The following is a 20,408-nucleotide window of genomic DNA, read 5'->3' as shown; positions in this document are numbered from 1 at the left end:
CATCGCCAATTGTCGATTTAAGTTTTCTTTTCCAGGCGCATCCAACATCCAACCACCCACCTGAACCGAGGAGGACTTCATGTGTTACGTCGGTGTTTTACGTCAACAATGGGGTGTGTTTCGCCTAGCCGTAAAGCGGGACGTGCGTCGCCATGGGAGACGCAATGTCGGAAGTAAATTCCCCAGCTTGATGTTTTGATAGCTCGAACACCTTTCTACTTGTACGTGTTTTGTTTTTTTTCTACAATTCTTCCTGAGTGACTCTCGACCTCAACAACCGACCCGACTAGCTGCTAGGCTAACAATACTGACAAGGTAAACAGCCTAATATTACATTAATAATGTAGAAATATGAATTTATGCTAACTGCTGCTAACATCAACAGAGAGTCTGAACAGTATTAATAATTTTATACATCATAGCAGAAGCTGCTGCAGTAGTCCATGTTCAGTGTATACAGATGCACTATTATGCTGTCAGTTGTCACGTTTCCTGTCTTATTCTTAATTAATCCACTGAATCATTAACTCTCAGGTAACGATAGTAACCATGAGCCGAAGTCGAAACCCCCCTTCCCGGGGTCAAGGGGCAGCGCGAGCCAAACAGGTAACACACCTGTCAGGTCTAAAAATGAGCTGTGTGTGAATGATAACCTCTCCCTTTAAGTCAACAAAAGATATGAAATAGTAGCTACATCCCTGTTTCTCCACCTGTCTGTCTCACTGTGTCTCAGATGGGCCTGCTCCTTGACCTGTCCCCGGATGGAGGGATGAACGACGATGGAAACGATGAAGACCTGGAGGCAGAGCTGCTGAATCTGGTGGGAGGAGGGGGAGGAGGGGGACGAGCACAGGGGAAGAAAGGTGATGGCAGAGGTGAGAAGGAGACCTTATCTTTTTTTTAATTTTTAATTTTTATAAATTTTGTGCCTTTTAATGAAGAGATAGGACAGTGGACAGAGTCGGAAATCAGGGAGAGAGAGTGGGGAACGACATGCGGGAAAGAGGCCACGGGTGGGATGTGAACCTGGGCCGCCCGCTTGAGACGACAGTCTCCATACATGGGGCACGCGCACTAACCATTGCGCCACCAGCGCCCCATCTTTTTATGAAATCCGTAAAACACAGAAATCCTGTTTCTGTTTCATCCGTATTATCTTGCCAAAATGTTGATATCCCATTTATGATTCGATACCTGTGTGATGTATATGTCTTTATTCAGCTCCTGTTGCCATGGCTGAAATAGAGCAGATGGCAGCCCTCTGTATGAAAGACCTGGATGATGATGTGGATATGGATGACGACGATTTGGATGATGCTGATCTGCTGGTAACACACCCACATTGCTTTAAAAAAAATCCCCCATGGAACAAAAACAATTTGTTGATTTAGTAATTGAGTGACTGAGAATTACTTTGTAATGAATCAGATTAAAGATGAATCATATCAGTAATTTTTAAAGCAAAAATACCAATAACTGGGACCTAAGGGCTCCCAATATGTGAATCACTGGGTTAATAGACAGTTAACAAATTGTTTTAATCATCCGTTTTTTCCCTGCAACTTGTACATTTCTGTCTCCCGGTATATAGGCAGAACTGAATGAGGTTCTCGAGGATGATGAGGATGAAACTCCTGCTTTTACCTCTCCTGCCGTCACACCGAGTGCTCCCAAAGTGAGCGTCACTTCCCACTCTTCTCCACCATCTGCTCCCAGTGGTGCAACAGGGGTGGAGTCCCATCTATTGGAGCGCATTGAAATGTATAAGACAGCCATATCCAATGCCAAGGCTGCAGGGGAGACCAGCAAAGTTCGAAGATATGACCGTGGCTTAAAGGTAAAACAGTGAAGAAAAAGAGATAACATTTTATTTATTTTAATGTTTATTTCTACAGGGATAAGTAAACTTTGCCAAACACTACAAGCTCATAGCCAATGGTGATTAGCAATGTCCGTCCCTAGATGAGCCTGATGACACAAACTCAACAGTAACACAGGATTCAACATTTCCTAAAATAACACATAGAGGAGGAAGAGGGGATTTCAATATTACAGTCTGTTGTTGAGATATGCTACACACACATAGGCTGAGCTGCATAATAGCAAACAGGAAGTACAGGATCATAGATGGTTACATGTCTGAGCCCTCTTTAAGGTAAAAATGACCCCAGTTTGGATCCAATTTTAGCTTGGGAAATAAGGCATTCCACATGTTGATCCCCTGAACAGAAAATACTTTTTCAAGTGAAGATTTCAAAAAGGACACCGTACCATCTCCATGAGATGCTCCATGTGTCAGAGAACTTGATACTAATAGTGGAACCACAAGGTTGTTGCATTTATGGATCAGTATAGATTAGTTAATTTAATGATCAAAACTTAGTTGTTGTTTTTTTAGAACGATGTGATCTTATCAGCTTCCTGTCTAAGAGTTTAACTGCTCTGTTGTTTATTTGTTGAGCACCGTTCATACATGGAGCTATTCAAGGTGCTTTACAGAGTTAAAAACAGAATATTAATGACATGAGGAGTAAGCATAAATAGTGATTAAATTAAAATAATTAAGTTGAATAGCAAAAAGGGGGCATTTTAAAATCAAACAAAAATCAAGTATAATATGACTTACCTAAAAAGGATTAGGTGTAAGCAGATAAGAATTTATTCAACATGAATATCATGTAATCAGCACGGTGACTTAAACTTTTAACAAAATGAGTGCATAACCCTTTTCAGCATGAAATGGTCTGGACAGTTTCTGATGGGCCTAAATGTGTGGAAGTTTGTTTTTGCCGTCCTGCTCACTATTTGCTCGTGCTTCTCAAATGTAAGATGGGGATCTAATACAAAGCTGAGATATTTTATTTCCTGAACCTGTTCATTAATCAAACAGACAGTTTATTCTTAATGTACACTGTGAGACATGAGCTGTCAGACGACACGAGAGCTGTGTGGAAACCTACACAGTGTTCTGACAGATACATTTAGGACTATATCATGTGCATGCAGCTTAAGTACTACTAGTGGAGTGCCATACTTATTTATGACTCTTAGAATTTATATTTTTAATGTAAAACATCTGTTCATGTTGGCCTTCTCATTTCACCGTAGACACTGCAGTCCATGTTGACATCCTTCAGGAAGGGAAAACCAATCAATGAGGAGGAGATCCCGCCTCCTGTTGCTCTTGGTGGGAACACCAACACAGGATCTGAGTCTGAACTGATCAAGGAACGAGAACAGCCAGAGCCCACGCTGGTGCCCTCTCCTCCCACAAATCAGAAACCGCTAAGGGAGGCTGCACCAGCAGCTCCAAATACAAAACCGGTCCATTTGACTCTACCCCAAAAACCTGCTGCAGCCATCACCCCAGAAACACCTGCCATCTCTCCCCTTACTCCCAGCCAGCCGGACACGCAGCACTCAGGTAAACATTCACACGCTCACCCCCAGAGTTCTCCTTCTATTTGCTATTTAAAGATAGGGTTGGTAATTTTATCTAGCATACACTATTTGTTATATTTGTTAAAACTGTCTTTACACCTCGACATCAATAAAGCATGTCTCTGAAAAAGACCTGAAAGGAGCTGAAATCTCTAGCAGCTGTAATCCTTTAAAAACTCCGACCTATCACTGCTGTGAGGTCCGGATGGAAAGTACCAATCAAATGCCTCCCTAGCTCCCTGTGTGTACTCTACCCTTGCTGTGCACCAGACTGCCTGCCTGTATTCCACATCTGCCAGAGGATGGCAAAGAAAGCTCAGCTGGACTAGATAAACCATTCATAAAGCACTTCAGTAATGGCGACAACTTGGCGATTGTAAGGGTCTGAAAAGTGATACCATGGTTGCTGTCTTTCTGTTCATATGTTTGTTTTTACATTCAGTATGATAGTGTTAGGTGTTGACATACTGCTGTATGAGACATGGCGCTCGTGCATGTGTGTAGGGGTCGTGGTGTTTGAAGGACCCCAGAGGGAAGAGGTTGGGTTTAGACAGAGCCCAGAGGAGATGTTACTTTTCAAATCTTTGTTAGTTTTTGATCCGATTCTGATACATGTGTACAGATACCGATAGATATTCTGATTTGTTGTGTTATTGTTGTTGTTGGTATTATGTGTAAGGCTACACAAAGCTGTAGTAAACACAGCATTGCATTGCAAACAGGAAGCAGCAGCAACTGTAAGGTTTTCAAATGAAAGATTTAAAAGTGAAGTGCAGGGTGTGTACTTTTGATCATATAGAAGGAGCGGTCTCATCTTGTCTGAACGTTGTGATGACAATGTGTGGCCGTTTGCCGGTCAGTCTGAATGTCTCTAAAGCTAGGCTGTGCGAGTCCAGAATGTTTTCTTGATCGGTGGCATGGATTGTCGCCGTCAGTCCGATATCCAAAATGTAAATTACGTCAATATCGCACCCGTTACTGATATTAGATTGGATCTGTCCACATCTCTATATGTGATGATACTGGCCCACTCTAATGTTAATATTATACTCAATCTTTTACTGAAAAAGATTCTACATAATCGGATAAACACTGCAAAGCAAAGGGATTCAATGATTGTTTGTTGTCATATAATAATACTTAAAAAACCTTTAGAAATTAGCTGCTGCTTATTTTATTGGTTTAGTGCAAAGACTCGTTACTTTTAAATATCCTAATATCACACTAATTAATTTTTGGTAATCATTGAGAGGTAAATGTACTGGGCATTTTTATTTATTGAGATATTAAACAAATATTTACAACTGACAACAGTTATATTCAAAGACAACAAACCACAACATACACCGACGAGCCTCAACATTGTGTTTATCATTTGCAATCCAACAAACAGAGCTACCATTACTCTACTTTTAGGAAACGTCTAGAGGCTCAGTTTTGTTGGCATGGTCAGAAAGGGGTTAAGTGTACCCATTTAAATTAATATAAAGTACAGTTATCACCTTTCTGAACCTGTCAACAAAAACTGGAAACGTAGATCCAATATTTAAAGTAGACCTGATGTTAGATCTGTTGTATTGGATTGCTTTAGAGTACACAGGTAGTCATAATGTTTTGTCTGATCAGAGTATACTGTTACTGCTCAGTCATTCACAAATTACATGTTCCTGGTGACCATTAAAACCCTCCTGTTCTTTCCTTTACTTGTTTCTCTCTCTCATTCTGTCACATTCACGACCGCCCTCACTCAGAGCTGAAACAGGCGGTGTTGTCCAGACAGAGGGAGTATAAGATGGCTGCCATACACGCCAAGCAGAGTGGAGACATCGACCTGGCCAAACAGCACTACCTCACCGCCAAGGTAACAGAACCGCTTTCAGTGATGGTACATAAATGAGCCTGTTTTATTTTTAAAAAGTGTAGATAAAAAAAATTAAACCCTAAACACGTTGACCTCCCTTTACATGCAGAAGCTTGACATGCTGGTGGAAGCTGTGGACAGAGATGAACCTGTAGACCTGAGCTCACTACCTCCTCCTCCTGGTCAGTGTGAGCAATTTACAGAAACACTTGAACCACAGTTTTTGGCTTTTGTTTCAATGACTCACTGCTCTTAGGTAGCCTACTTCATTTACAATAAAGTTTAGAGGAATGCAGATTGATTCAAGTAGTGCAGGTTTCCCAAAGCAATCAAATCTGAGAAAAACAATTTGAAATCAATATTTCACAATATTTAAAGCTAATTGCAATTTTAAAATGCTGATAAAGCAACTCTGACATGCTCTCATCCAGTTTATGTCTCAAGTTGAGTCTCAAAAGTCAGATTTATAAGCAGTCAGTTAGAGCTCCTGCTCTGACTGCACTTTGTCATGGCAACACAAAGTGGACGGCTAATTATCTCCAGCTTGACTGCTGAACAGATCATTTAAATAAGGGCATTGGGAAAAGTTGAACAATTATTCAAATTCATGTGTTTCGTGTTAGCTATAGCTTATCGTTTATTTGTCTATCTGTTGTTGTTCATGTTTTACAAAGTAAAAATGTTTTCCTGAATCCAAAATAAATCCCCAAAACTTTTTGAACACCTCTAAATTGGCAACAACTGATCGTAAGATAGCTGATCGCTTCAACTGACTGAGTGGAAATGGTGTAAAAAGCATTAATATTCAACCCAGGGCTCTGTCTGACAAGTGAAATGGATACACGCTGGCTGAGAAAGCATTGTCAGTTTAAAGATAATTGGAGCTTTCCGGCTGAGGTTGGGCCTTACACCTTGTCTGACACGCTTTCCATAAGAATACTGGGATAAGTAAAATAAGTTTGACTTTTTATTGACGAGAAAAGATAATCAACTTATGATAACGTGCATTAACTCATAATCACAGTGAGCCAGAAACAAAAAACGGTCAACAAAAAAATACAGCGACCCTGCTCACCCTCTCTCTTCCACTGAGAACAAAAGGTGAACAGGTGAGTTCAATCACTACCACCTCTCTGCTCATACCCGTGTGACCCGCTGTCCCCCTACTTGTATGTTTCATGTTACTGGGCCTCAACAAAAGGTAATTTTCTGTCACTATGTGATAGACAATAAAGTTTTTTGAATCTTGAATCTTGAATATAATCCTGATAAATTATCAAAACCCCAAAACACCAAAATATAACACACTACATACCTTAACCTTAAATAAATACTACAAAGATACTTAGATCCATCCATGGCTCCAACAATAATATCATTTATATTTCTTATTGGTATCAATTTTGACTTTTGGTTTATTGGTCATATCTGGATAATGATAAAATTGGGATTCATTGCACAGCCCTAGATTGGATGACTCTCCACGATTTCCGACTCTGTCCCCTGTCCTGTCTCTAAATGAAAGCAGAACAAGGCCAAAGAAAAAATGGTTACTTTTATTGGTATACTATTGTCAAATTAAATATCCTGTATTGTTCTGCTGCTCAATCCACTTTTAACTAGGTGCCCTACAATTTATTGTATGAGATGCACATAAAAAACGTAAACGTGTATCTTGATCTTTGAACTACCGGTAAATGAAATAAATGTATGGTCCATGCATAGAACAAGAAGAGAGCTACACACGATCAAAAAATGAGACTGACCCACTCGCTACACCCCATGGTTCAGTTCTGAACTTGGAAAGACTGATCTCCAGAACGTGGAACTGTAAAAATAGATTTAATAACTCATCACTCGAAGAACTTTAAAACTTCAAAGTCCCACTTTGTGAATTAAACATCCTACTTTGGATCTCTTTAGAGATGTGTGATGATTTCTGATGATGCTGTTTTATGTGCTTTTGTGGGCTGGCTGGATTTTATTTCTTTTTCTAACTTGTTTAAAATCATAATCCACCCTAACACTGATGTGTGATCATCTGCAGGAGACGTAGTAGCAGAACACTGTGCACCTCCTCCTCCTCAGTCTTCCTCTAAACCTGCTGCCCCCGCTGCTCCTGCACCTGCCCAGGTGTCCAAACCGGGTAAGACCCCATTAGCTCTGGCTTCGCTATTGTTTTTGTAGTTTTTTTTTAGAAAAGCACAGTGTACAGCTGATGACAACAATGTAAATTTCTGTGTGTGTGGTCCCTTCAAAAGATCTGCCTGCTCCCACCAGTCTGGCAGAAGCCCTGCAGCAGAGGATGGACATTTACAAATCAGCAGCAGAGGGAGCCAAGACCAACGGAGATGATCGAAAGGCTCGCATGCACCAGCGCATTGTTAAGGTACAGGTTTTTTTCCCTGAAAAACAGACCTGTAGTCCCTACTAATGATTGAAACTAATCTAAGAAGGCATTCGATGTTCTCAAAAGATACCGCTTCTCAGGATTCATCTTGTATTTCTGGCTCCGTGCTGCTGTTTGGTGGTATCATTTCTTATTTACCTGAATAACTGGTGTGTGACTTTTTTTGTTTTTTTGTTTTGAAATATCCTCTGCTGCCTGGACTGTGGCTACTTCCTTTGGTCGTTTGCTCTTCCTTTGGTTGACAGGGAAGATTTATTAATTGAGTTTAAATTGTTTTATCATCGATTTTATCCAGGGTTAATGTGGATCCTTGGAAAAAATCTTAAAAAGTCTTGGATTAAATTTATAAATTTGAGGTCATAAAATGTCTTAAGAATGTGTATCTTAACCTTTAAGAGGTCTTACACTTTAGATCACACTTTGACTGTAACATGTCTGAATACTTTATCAAACCTACACTGTGTTGTAAGTGTTGTATGATTTTTAATCATTTTTTTTGTGGATTTGCATGTTAACGGGACCATTCACAGCATTTACAGCAGAGTATTACGTACATATTCACAAACTGTGAAAGGGAAATGCAAGTTCAAGGACATTTGGCCTCAAGATGAAAAGAGTAAGGAATGGTTGGCTCGGGCAACAACGGTTATGAGGCGACTCGCTAGATACGCAAAAAAAGCGTCTTGACTTTGAACATTTGGCTTCAGGGTCGTTGAAATCTGGAAAGCATCAATGCTCGGCAGTGCAAAAATTGTTTAAAATGTATTTTAGTTTGAGGTTTAAAACGGTCTTTAAAAGTCTTAAATAACATTCTTAAAGTTGATGCAGCAACCTTCTTATCTTTATATTTAAAAAACTTTCTTTAATGATGGTTGACACCTCTTGTGTTTGTGGAATACTTTGTAAGTTCCTTGTTGTCAAACAGGCCTTTTTGTCTGATTTACAGTACGGATGTTATTTTACATAAACAGGACTTAAAGAGTTAATGAACACAAACATTTAGCTCCTATGAGAAGTTTTTTTAGCGGGTTATCAAATAGACTAAAAGTAATAGTGATGCCTCTTTGTGAGCTAACAAGATGATCAGCATCAAGATTGACTTCTTTTACAGAGTTATCTTTAGAGCTTGAAACCGCTGCCACAGCGTAGGTGTCAGACGAAGTGATGAACAGCACCCTGCAGTAACAGCCCTGCTTTACATTTCTCACAGGAAAGACTCTTGATGAGTGATTCATTTGACTATTGAAAGAAGGCAGGATGACAGTTTTTGTGTTAAAAATAACACCACACATATTCGTGATAAAATCAGCAAAGAGATAGGAGAGACGGCTTTGTCCACAGGGCTGCTACAATCGTCACGAACCAAAACTCCCTTACAGGGGATTTAAAGGAGGTATATATACGTACTAGGAAATAACAGTATAGAGATAACAGAGGGTGTAGTTTTCCTTTAATAAGTATTGATGGAATTTTTGATTGTTATTATTTTCCAACCAGCAATACCAAGATGCCATCCGAGCCCACAAAGCTGGGCGACCTGTCAGCTTGTCCGATCTACCAGTGCCACCAGGTAACCTTCTGCAGGTTTGTTTCAGGACTCTGCCTCCAGCTTGTACCACATAGCTACAGTACGTCATGTTTGTGTTTTGCTCCTCCAGGCTGTCCACCACTTCAAGGCTCAGAGGGGGGCCAGCAGAACTTCATGGGCGTCCTGGAAACCGCTATGAAAATAGCCAATCAGGATGCAGACGCAGAGGACGAGGATGAGGAGGGACAAAGAGGGACAGCAAAGGTAAAAAAAAAAAAAAAAAAGGAAAAAAGGATCTACCAAATGGTCAGTTTTTTAATGAGTAGCCAAGGAATGTGATTGGTTCCCTTTGAACCAAAGCTACCACTTTGTTTACTGGATGTTTTGCCAGCTTCTGTGGTTGGTTTTGAATTTCTCTCCTGCAGTGCCTGCCAATTATATCAACTTTATGCTTGCAATGGCAATGAAGTATAATAGCTGAGTTGTTAGTTTCTGTTACATTTCTTTAAGCCTTAGCTGTTTAAACACAACCCCAGTTCCCCCACTATTTGTCCTTTATGTTTTAGAGGTTCACATCAAACTTGATTGTAAGGGTTACTCTTTTGGTATTGAGCACTGTCTTCATTGTATCATGTTTTTTGCTGTTCATTGTCTGTGTTAAAGGCCGACTCGCTCACTGAAAGCCAGATCTACCTTAGAGTACCAATAGAGTAACCTTACCTTACTCACCTTACCTTACCCCATTCCCTGAACGTTGACACGTTGGGTAAAATGTAAATTAAATCAGAATGTGATGGGGCACCAGTGGCCTAAAGGCTATGGTCCTCAGAGCGGCCGGTCTGGGTTAAAGTTTGACCTGTGGCACCTTTCCTGCATGTCATTCCTCTCTCTCTCTCTCTCTCTCTCTCTCTCTCTCTCTCCTGTCCAAATGAAGGTATGAAAGCCCTATAATTATTCTCAAAAAGAAAAAATGCCCAATTTGAATTTGATGCCAGCAACATGTTTAAAAAAAAGTGTGGTTACAAATGTCTCAAGTGGTTACAGGCCAAGCAAACAAGAATGTATCTTTAAAAATCTGTATCTTTGTAGTTGTACTTGACTGATAATCACAACCTTATATTTTTGTCCTAACAGCCGGCAATGCGTCCACCTGCACAGAAAGCAAAGTCTCCGGCTCCTCAGGCCCCTGGCGGCTCTGCATCTATAAAACTGGGAGCGAAAGGTATGTTCAACATGCAGCATGTATATGCACACCTGCCTGCCTGCATTCACAAATGTGTCATACAAAGTGCTTGAGTGTTAGCTGAGGCGTAGTTTGAGTTCTATGTCTCTTAATTATCCTTGTAGCTCAGCAGCAAGTGGATTTCCTGTTGCTAAGGCGACAAGCTTTTTTGCGTGCAGCGCTGCGCTCCAAACAGATGAAGGTAAGCTTTGCACTTTTTACAATCTTTTTTTTTTCCTACGTCTATGTTTGAGTTGACAGATCCCTGCTATGTTTATATTTCCTGGGTGCCTTTATTACACCTGCATGTTGTTTCATGAAGTTTTGAAGTTCTGTTGTGCTGCTGTGGTTCCACTGATGCAGCATCCTCTCTCTGTTTTTTGTGTGTGCGTAGGACATGAGTGGAGCAGCGAACCACCTCAGACATGCAAAGGGACTGGACCCCATGGTCACAGCTGCCAAGTCTGGCCTACCTGTTGATATCACCAAGGTTATAAAAATATAATCACGTATAACCATCTATGCATGATACTATAAAAGACTGTGTATGTGTGTGTGTGAACATGTTGTCACAGGAGAAACAGAATGTGTGAGGTGTGTTAACACAAAGTGTGACAGAAATAGACAGAGGGAAGGAAAGGCAGGGTGAAGTCAAAACACCTTTGTACACATCTTGGTCTCACCTTGTGTGTGTGTGTGTGTGTGTGTGTGTGTGTGTGTGTGTGTGTTTCGACCTTTGTGTGTTTGAGTGTGAGTGTGTGATTTGATCTGCATATTCTCGGTGTCTTTCCTTTGTTGACACTTATCCCACATGACTTTCTTTCATTTTGACTCACTTTAATTTAGTATCTTTGCCTCGTATGTTTCCCTCTGACACAGCCCCACAATGAGAGTACTAAGAATATTATGCTTGTGCCTCTGTTAGTTTATATTCCTCTCTGTCTGCACAATATCAGACCAGCTTAGAAACATATATTGATGGTTTGTAGAAGACAGGTAGAGGTTCTACAAAGAAGCTGATTAGACTCACAGGATATCTCAAAACAGTAAGGAGGGTTATAAAGGTTCATTTGAAGGGTGTTATTTGGCGTATGCTATTGAATGTCAAATATTTCTGAATATTTTACTTCTTCCCACCACATATGATTTTGTATTTTTCTCTTTCCTGGCAGATTCCCAGCGCTCCAGTCAGTGAGGAGGACTACTCCCTGGCTCGCTCCCGTTCCTCCCCTCTCTCGCCTCGCTCCAGTGAACAGTACCACGGCCTCATGGATCTCATGCGGAAGCAGCACGAGGTCCGAACAAAACTCTTCTTTCTCCTTTTATCCAGTACCTGAGTATATATATAGATAGATAGATAGATAGATACTTTTTAAATCCCAAGGGACATTCAAAGCATCCAGGAGCAACTTACAAAAACACGCATGACATGAACACTTGTTATATCTAATAACACCCGCTGTCCCCCCTCCAATATGTATATATTAAACTGAGCGAAGATTTAAAGAAACCCCTACAGATCAAATTTAAACCCGTATATGGTCATTTAAAATGAGACCTATACAAAAACAATTTACATAACCAGTGCAAGAATTAGAATAGAAACCTATGTACAGTTTAAAAACGCAGGTTATGCCATTCATCACTCTCTCTCTCTCTCTCTCTCTCTCCCCGGGTTCTGACTCTATCCACTCTGTCCTATCTCTGATATGAATACATCTTCAAAAATGTGTTGTGTTGACAAATATCCAGTCAGAATCTTTTAGTATCTTGTTTACTTTGGCTATTGTCTGTTTTCATGCCCTCACGCTCTTTGTTGTGGATCTCTGTTTACAGAAATGTCTGGACTACTCTCAACAGTTTACACAACTGGGCAGTGTGGCTGAGGCTCTCAAGTAAGACACTTTCTTATTGGATGGTATTCATGTGAATTTTACACAAGTTACCTGCAGCCATGATGGAACTGTATAATGTGGTACTATTAGTTGATGAAATATACTCTATACACAATGATATATTTTGTTGACATTGTTAAATATAACTGTCAGATTTGTACCTTTTTTAGAATTGCTGGATTTCCTGAATTGCTCTTTTTACCAGATATGCTTTATAAGAGAATAAGCCTTTGAAGCCTTTGTGAGTAACAACGTTGTCTCTCTCTTCAGGTTTGAGAAGCTTTGTGAGGAAAGTATGAAGAACATTGAGATACTGAAGAATGCCCATGCTAAAGGACAGCCAGTCCCCAAGTGCCGCACGGAGGAGAGGACCTTCAACACACTCAAGTAAGCAATAAACATATTCACCACATTTAATATCATAATATCTTCTCTCTGGATGAGCTTTTGAAGTCAACACTTTTGAGCCATGCGAGCAGCTCTAGAGTTGGCAGTGTTGGTTGGATATTTCGCCACTACTTTGCGGAATCATTTTTGGTAGTTAAATTTTTTATTGAGGAAGCTGTACAAAAACATCCAATACCATATATGTTAAAAAGAAAGGAGTTCACAAATATCCCCCTGTCAGTTCCCTTCTTCCTCCCCGGGATTTAATTTCATGTCACTCCAAAGGGGCGGCTGTGGATTAGTTGGTAGAGTCGGTCATCTCTCAGGTCGGGGGTTTGATCCCCAGCTCCTTCAGCCACATGTCCGATGTGTCCTTGGGCAAGACACTTAACCCCACACTACGTCAGCATATGAATGTGAATGAATGGGATTAGTTAATTCTGATGGTCACTTGACATAGCAGCCTCTGCCATCAGCGTGTGAATGTGTAGGTGTGACCTGCAGTGTAAAAGCATTTTGAGTAGTCAGAAGACTAGAAAAACGCTCAACAAGCTCAAGTCCATTCACCATTCACCAAAGCGGATCATCAATGTTGTTAAGTTATCAGTAGTTGAGTTTTCATCTTCAATGTATTGAAGAAGGGGATGCCAAATCTTCTTACAGTTTTACTGTTTCTTCCAGCCATACTTAAACAATCGGGGCTTCTGCAAAACATTGAGAGAAGTGTTTTAGTTATGATGAGTGTGTAAGAAAGCAGTTGTTGTTGACATTTGTAAAGCCGGGAAAGCTGATCAGAGAATCCAGAACAACACCAGAAAAGGACTGTATGCAATATTTTTGGAAGAATTTTCAATAATGTAATTTTTCAAATAAAAACAATAAAACAAAACATGTAGTAATCTAATACGGTCAGTTATTATAAAAATACTCATTAGGATGAACCCTAATCACTTAAATAAAACAAATGATACCGTCATGTCTTTGTGATTTAAAACATTTATCTCTCTATAAGTTTTCTATTAAATGTGAAAACTGGCATAAGCGATTGAAGGAAATACTGTAAACTTTTATTTGTGATTCATTAACTACTCTGGTTGCATTAGTTTGTAAAGTTAAAATCTTCCTGATTTGTGACAGAGGATGCCAAACATATTTTTAAACTGTCCCTCATGGTGTGAATTTCACTGAAATATAGTCTCAAATGAAAACACAGCAGCCTGGTTATGGGTCAGTGGGGTCATCTTTATTCATTTTAGGAGATACTTTAGAAAGAGTTCTAGACTCTCAACACATTCAGACATGTGTTTTAAAACACAGAGTTAGTAGATTATTCAGAGTGACTCACTGTGACTCACTCTGGCTCTGCTCCAGTATCATACTAAGCTTACAGCTAGGTGACTCTGGCAGTGACTCATTGAGCCGTTAGGATTGTTTGGCTCTCACTGATGCTGACTGGTTGCTGTCTCTCGCTCGGGGTTGCTGTTTCTGAATGATCTTGCCTCCTGCTTTTGTCTTATAGGATCTACCCTAACCTGACTCCCAATGAGCTGATGCTGTACATCATCAGAGGCATCAACCTACCGGCTCCCTCAGGTACTGACAGCGGGTCTGTGTCTTTGAAATAACCCGGCACTGAGGTGTCTAATGTGTGTTGACTTCCACCTCCCTCTCTGCCGTCAGGTGTCTCACCAAACGATCTGGATGCCAGTGTGAAGTTTGAGTTTCCTTTCCCCAGTGCAGTAAGATTTGTCCACACTCAGTGACGACATTATGCAAATGTCACTCTGTTTACGTATATCGCTGTGCTTTAAAGCATTCACTTCTGCGTGTGTAGGAAGAGGCTCAGAGGGACAAAACCAACACAGTGAAGAGCACCAGCAGTCCAGAGTTTAAAGAGCAGTTCAAACTGAACATAAACCGTGCTCACCGAGGCTTCAAACGAGTCGTCCAATCCAAAGGCATCAAGTTTGAAGTCCTGCACAAAGGGTAACAACTACGACTGCTTTGGGCCAGAAGCTTCTCAGTTTGTCTTCATGATTTATGCTAAATACGGCATGTCCAAGATGCTTCTCTCAGTGATTGTCTTCTCTCTGTATGTAGAGGCCTGTTTAAGAATGACAAAGTGGTGGGAACTGCTCAGCTGAAACTAGAGGCTCTAGAAAATCACTGTAATGTTAGAGAGATCATCGAGGTGAGTTTCAGTCACATCAGAACATAGATGTATACTCACATGAGAATGCTCTTAAGATTGTGCAATGTTTCCTAGGTGATGGATGGACGTAAGGCTACAGGTGGCAAGTTGGAGGTGAGGGTGAAGATCAGAGAGCCTTTAACGGGAGTCGACGTCCAGCCGGTGACGGAGAAGTGGCTCGTTGTTGAGCCTGTGTCCTCCCTCTCTCCTCCAGAGAGACAAAAGGAACGGGTGAGTAGAACACCATGAATGCCTTTTAAGAAAGGATGGTTTAAAGGGGTGTAGTGGTATCTCCATCTCCATCCCCTCTATAATAGAGCACGAAAAAAATACTCTTTAACACTTTGCTGATGAGGAAGAAAAGTCAAATAGTGAGGCTACAAATTAGCTTCAACTGCCCCTTTTATATCTTTCAAATGCTTTATTTCTTTAAAATTTTCATCTTCTGCCATAATGTTTGAAATGTAACAGCTAAAATGTAGTGTTATATTTGGATGAAGACTTAGGACAGAAAACTTTTTTGCCCATTTCTTTCTTCATTCATAACAATTTTGAACACTTTTGGCTTTGGAGCTCCAAATGTTAAAGCAGAGCATTTCACAGCTGGTACACTAATAACCATAAATACTGTACTGTCTGATCAGGCTCCATCTCCTCGGTCCAAGCCCAGACATGAAGCGAGCAGCAGGAGCAGCCTTCCCAACAACTCTCCTCCACAGTACAAACTCCACAGCTTCAGCCTCCTCAGCTATGACAGGGAGCGGGTGGAGAGAAAGGTATTTACGCTCGTTTACGTTCGTTGGTGTGTATCTGTCCACAACATCCACCTCTCTAACGCTCGTGATGGAGTAAAGGCACAAAGGTCTCGTCTCAGTCATTACGTCTATCTCTCAGCTGGCAGAGTACAAGAAGGCGCGACGGGATCCCCCACCTGACCTCATCCATCAACACAAAGAGGTCACACACAGACTTCAGTGGCAGAAATCACAGCTGGAGAGAGCCTCTCCCGCTCTCCTGACAGGTAGCACAAACACAGATTACACACCAGTATGTACATTACTTCACATATAAGTATGTATTTAATTCTCATTCTGTACCTGTGTAGAGTATGAAAATGTGCTGCGGCGTTTAGCACAAGGACTTGCTGACTCAGTGAAGAAATTCTCCAGCCAAGGCAACAGGGTGAGTGGAGGGTCTGGGAAGAAAGATGTTTAATGTGATGGTACAGAGGTGACAAAAGTAAAAGGACGTCTTCCCGAGGATTTAGGCTCCCAGTTTACTCCATCTGTCGGCATAGCCAAAAGGTGCCAGGGAGACCCCAAGCAGGGGGGCTGTGGTGGCAAGATCCACCCACAGTCTTTACACCTCAACACTTCAAATTGAAATCCTTCAATCAAATATATAGGATCAAAAAAATAACATACAAAAAAATAAAACATTCAGATACAGAATAAGTTAAAATATTGGATACATTTAAAGGTAAATAAATGGTGATAATAGTAATAAGAGGGCTGTCAAACTATTTTCTCAATTTCCATATTTGATATCGATAGTTAAAAAAAATTCCATTATTTTGCATTTCAAAGCAGTTTTTAAATCCATATTAACAATGTAAAGCCATTTTTAACAGTGTCTTGATTTGGACAACTTGATAAAACTGAAGTGATTTACGTGGTTACTTCCCTCCTCAGTGTAAATGTGTAATGTTTCAATCTTCTTCTCATAGGATGCTGCCAAGGACGGACTGGGCAGATTAAAGATGGTGGAGAGTGAGGTGAGGGTCTCTTTGCACTCTCAGTGAAATATTAGATTTTATCATCATGCGTGTGCGTATATATATTCAGTGTACGCTCTCCTTCTCTGTCTTCTCCAGCTGGAGTGTTTGAAAAGGAAACGCACCGGATGAGAAGAGAGTAAGGGAGTGGAGACTTGGCTGGAGTACTGTTATATCATATGTCTCTCTTAGACACTACAGGTCCTTTAAGAAGCTTCAGCACGATTCAATGCTGCTCATGTCCATGACAGCTGCATGACCTAAACTGACGATTCTGTCTATAACTCTAACAGTATAACCTGTGTCACCTGTGGTTAGTCACCTGCCACATTAATTCAAATGAAATATGTGACTCTTAAGGGACAGGCCTTAGAACAAGCATTAAAATGAAAGGCTTATTTGCACTTAAACAAGACTAACACGACAGAAAGCTGCTTCTAAAGTCCGGCTCTACAGACCTTATCTTACCTGTTTTCTATTGGTAGGTTTTTTCCTCCCATCTTTCACTTTCAGATTCTTTTGACTTTAAAATGTAAAGTTTAACATTTGGCACTAGCTCACAGAGCATTGTGGTGTCCAGAGATGACCAAAAAGTGTGTGTGTGTGCATGTATGCGTGTTCTCAGAAGTGTGTTTAACCAATGAACTGAGGTGATTTTAACCCCTTTTCCCATATTTTACGTGCGTAATGAGCTTAATCTAATCTGTCTGCTCCAGTGTTCCCAGATTACAGTAATCTGCTCCGTTTGGAGTGGTGTGATATGGGAATAAAAAAAAAATGGGGCTTCGGGGCGCTGCAGCCTACATCCCATAATGAGGGATTAGTGTTTGTGTCACCAAGGAGACGACTAGATCAGACGTAGAGTCGCCTTTGGGGCTGGGGAGAGGGGGTGTTAACAGCGTGCCATGAATGTGGTAGAGACTTAGCTCTGCTTCCTCGTCTTCATCAGCTGTTTTTTTTTTTCTTTGTTGTCGTTTCTTCATCTTCACTTTCTTCAGACTTATTCCTTTGCATTTATTCACAGATTATTCTGAGTCATGAGCACTAGGCTGCTCAGTTTGGATTTTCTTTAACCTCTTAAACAATATCGAGTCCACTGTGCTTTTGATTTAGAAAATAATTAACAGCTGCTGCGTCAGTACGCTGCTATTTTCCACTGATTCTGGCCGATGCAACACCAGATTGTGTCCCACAGAGCTCTCCAGTGGCAGTGCGCTGAATATTCAGCCCACAAGAAGACAACCTAATGTGTGTCTGTGAGGCTGAGTAATTGCTCATTTCTATTTCCTATTCCCCCACAGACACCCCTGTCAGAGTCATGCTTCTCATTCCTTTCTACTTCACAAAGAAGGTGGACAAAATCCAGACAAATCCAAATCAATAAAATGTAACAAAACAGGTTTACTAAACCAGTAATGTGGCTAATGTGTCAGATAAGTGTGTTCCCTTCTTTGTTTACTTCTCTGGACAGACATTTCTCTGTGTGTTTGAAAACATGATAACCAGATCCACATGTGTTTCATGTATCCAGGATGTAGCAGACCACTTTAAATAAGCCTTACTCTATTTTTTTACATTTGATTCCACACCAACAGCTTTGTGGTCTGGAGACACAACAGGGGATATAGTATGTGTTTGCCCTAATCCACCAACAGCATCACCCTATTAATAAATAATCCTGGCTAAAGTTGACCTGATCTTACCCTCGTAACAATGTTTGTATATGAATGCAACACTCCTCCCCCCTTTATCAACCAGTGTTTTCTGATTCTTTTGATCAGCTGACAGACTGTATGAGTTTGACAGGGCAGTGGATAGGCGTTTGAATCATTACGCACAGGGTAATGATGAATACGTTTTAGTCGTGATATTCGGCGGCATTTTATAGGACTATAGAAGGGTGTTTGCAACTTTGAGCTGCCTTACTACGAGTCATGTACACTTAACAAATGTGCAGGGTTTCTGATTGGATGTATTGTCCCTACAGTTCCAGTAGGCCATTATTTCTCGTTAACTTCCCTGCTGTATGCATCATTTAGCAGACCCTTGAATATGAGCGAAACATTGGCTCACAGAGTTGTGTAATCCATCACAGCCAACATTAAGTCTCTATCAATGTTCATCAATGTTGTATTATGTAGTAGTGCAGATTAATCTGACAATTCTGCAATTTCATTTATTTTATTTCATTCCTTTGAAGCAGTAAAATGTAGAGGAATGCTTTCTTTTCATTTTTTTTCCCTTTACAAAAAACAAAAAGGTGCAGGAGGAAGAACATCGTATAAACCTGCCCTTTGTACATGGAAAAAAGTAAATAAATAGGTAGAAATTATTATTTTTTTCTTATTCTTTCAAAACACACTATTAAAAATTAAGAAAATGTCACTTTGACAGAAAGTGAGGTTTGTGTTTTTGCTAATTGGCAATTAATGAAAATATATTGGCTGCTGGAAACTGTTTCAACTATCAGGACTACGTCTAACATTTTGCCTGTAAAATACCAGAAAATATAGTGACTAATGTCTTTATGACTTTCTAAGATGCAGCAAAGATCTTCAAATTTCATGTTTTGTTCTACCAACCCTTATAGATACCTAATTTACTCGTACTCAAAACAAAGAAAACCCCATAATCCCTCTTGATTTATTATATGAATACAGGAAATTATTTGGTATTTTCTGGCTTGTGAAGGACTAATAAAACCTGCATGAATTCAGCAGTGCAGAAGGATTTGTTTTGACGGTGGCTTCATGTGTTCTTTTAGTAAATGGACTTTAAACCTGCAGGGTGTAGCACTCCCATTTTCTAACCGGTTCTAACACTGTTAAATGCACACACACACACACACACACACACACTCACACTCACACTCACACTCACACTCACACACACACACACACTCACAGAAAAAGTGCCACTGCTTCTTTCACTCCAAAACCTTTGACCCATGTAACCCCTAACACACCAACACACACTCCGGCCACATCACCCCAATGCTGGGTTAACCTCATGGCCTCTCAGGCTGCCCTGTTGTCAAGGCAACGAGCTCATCAGCATTCAGAGTGGTAGTTTGGGTGGTCAGGCTCGACGGGAGAGGGACATATTTGTTAAAGTTTGTCTTACTGGGGACTCCTACTCCCTGATAGCATTTACAAAACATCACACACACATAAACACACACTCCTTCTTCTTCCTTTATTTTTTAAGTGTTTGTCTTGTTTTGTGCTGATCTGGATCAATTATATTTTCAGCTGCAGGATATGTGTTAATCTTGGGTCGGGAAAAAGATAATGTTTTATCGATGACATTTTTGTAGTCTGTTGATGAATGTCATGTAAGGGCAATCAATATAAATGAATATTTATATACAGTAAAATATACAGCATAATATGCTCTGTCTCTATTTTTAAGTGTAAGTCATGATGATTTGTGCAGCTCAAAGCGGGAATGTATGAAGGCCTTATTGTTAAGGCTTTATCATCTTATGTATGCAGTCTATGTTAACATGAATAAAATGGTGAAAAAGTGCTGAATCTGTTTCTTTGTCACCTTAAATGTGCATTATCACTTTCTAATAGGGAGGGGGTCTAGTTCAATATTCTTCTACTCAGTGGGTTTTAAAAAACTGAAAAATCAGTTTCTATTTCCATTCTTTATTATTTCTAATGTGTGGGTTATGTTGGAGGAAGTAGAGCTAGT

General features: G+C 40.3%; 1 protein-coding gene across 1 annotated transcript; it reads left to right on the top strand.

Annotated features, from left to right (window-relative positions):
* The first annotated feature begins 136 nt into the window (after positions 1 to 136).
* On the top strand, positions 137 to 20,242 carry cc2d1a (coiled-coil and C2 domain containing 1A). The gene is made up of 28 exons (XM_061050145.1): positions 137 to 315; positions 535 to 606; positions 734 to 875; positions 1,222 to 1,328; positions 1,592 to 1,837; positions 3,109 to 3,424; positions 5,193 to 5,302; positions 5,412 to 5,484; positions 7,350 to 7,448; positions 7,564 to 7,691; positions 9,210 to 9,282; positions 9,371 to 9,504; positions 10,375 to 10,462; positions 10,588 to 10,664; positions 10,857 to 10,952; positions 11,635 to 11,757; positions 12,299 to 12,357; positions 12,628 to 12,744; positions 14,264 to 14,337; positions 14,425 to 14,483; positions 14,579 to 14,730; positions 14,845 to 14,935; positions 15,011 to 15,166; positions 15,580 to 15,711; positions 15,830 to 15,956; positions 16,041 to 16,117; positions 16,662 to 16,709; positions 16,809 to 20,242. The coding sequence occupies exons 2-28, from the start codon at positions 550 to 552 to the stop codon at positions 16,839 to 16,841; spliced, it is 2,994 nt and encodes a 997-aa protein (XP_060906128.1). The 5' UTR covers positions 137 to 315; positions 535 to 549; the 3' UTR covers positions 16,842 to 20,242.
* The last annotated feature ends 166 nt before the right edge of the window (positions 20,243 to 20,408 follow it).

This window comes from Labrus mixtus, chromosome 2 (genome assembly GCF_963584025.1).
Source record: "Labrus mixtus chromosome 2, fLabMix1.1, whole genome shotgun sequence".
Classification (NCBI taxonomy): Eukaryota; Metazoa; Chordata; class Actinopteri; order Labriformes; family Labridae; genus Labrus; species Labrus mixtus.
The sequence above is the reverse complement of the archived record's forward strand: the minus strand, read 5'-3'. Positions and strand labels throughout refer to the sequence as shown.

What these genes read in the sequence shown, in the direction of transcription:
- cc2d1a (XM_061050145.1), top strand. Translation starts at nt 550, where the DNA reads ATGAGCCGAAGTCGAAACCCCCCTTCCCGGGGTCAAGGGGCAGCGCGA. An exon ending in TGCCCAGGTGTCCAAACCGG is followed by an intron (nt 7,449 to 7,563) that starts GTAAGACCCCAT and finishes TCCCTTCAAAAG; the next exon opens with ATCTGCCTGCTCCCACCAGT. An exon ending in CTCTCCCGCTCTCCTGACAG is followed by an intron (nt 15,957 to 16,040) that starts GTAGCACAAACA and finishes GTACCTGTGTAG; the next exon opens with AGTATGAAAATGTGCTGCGG.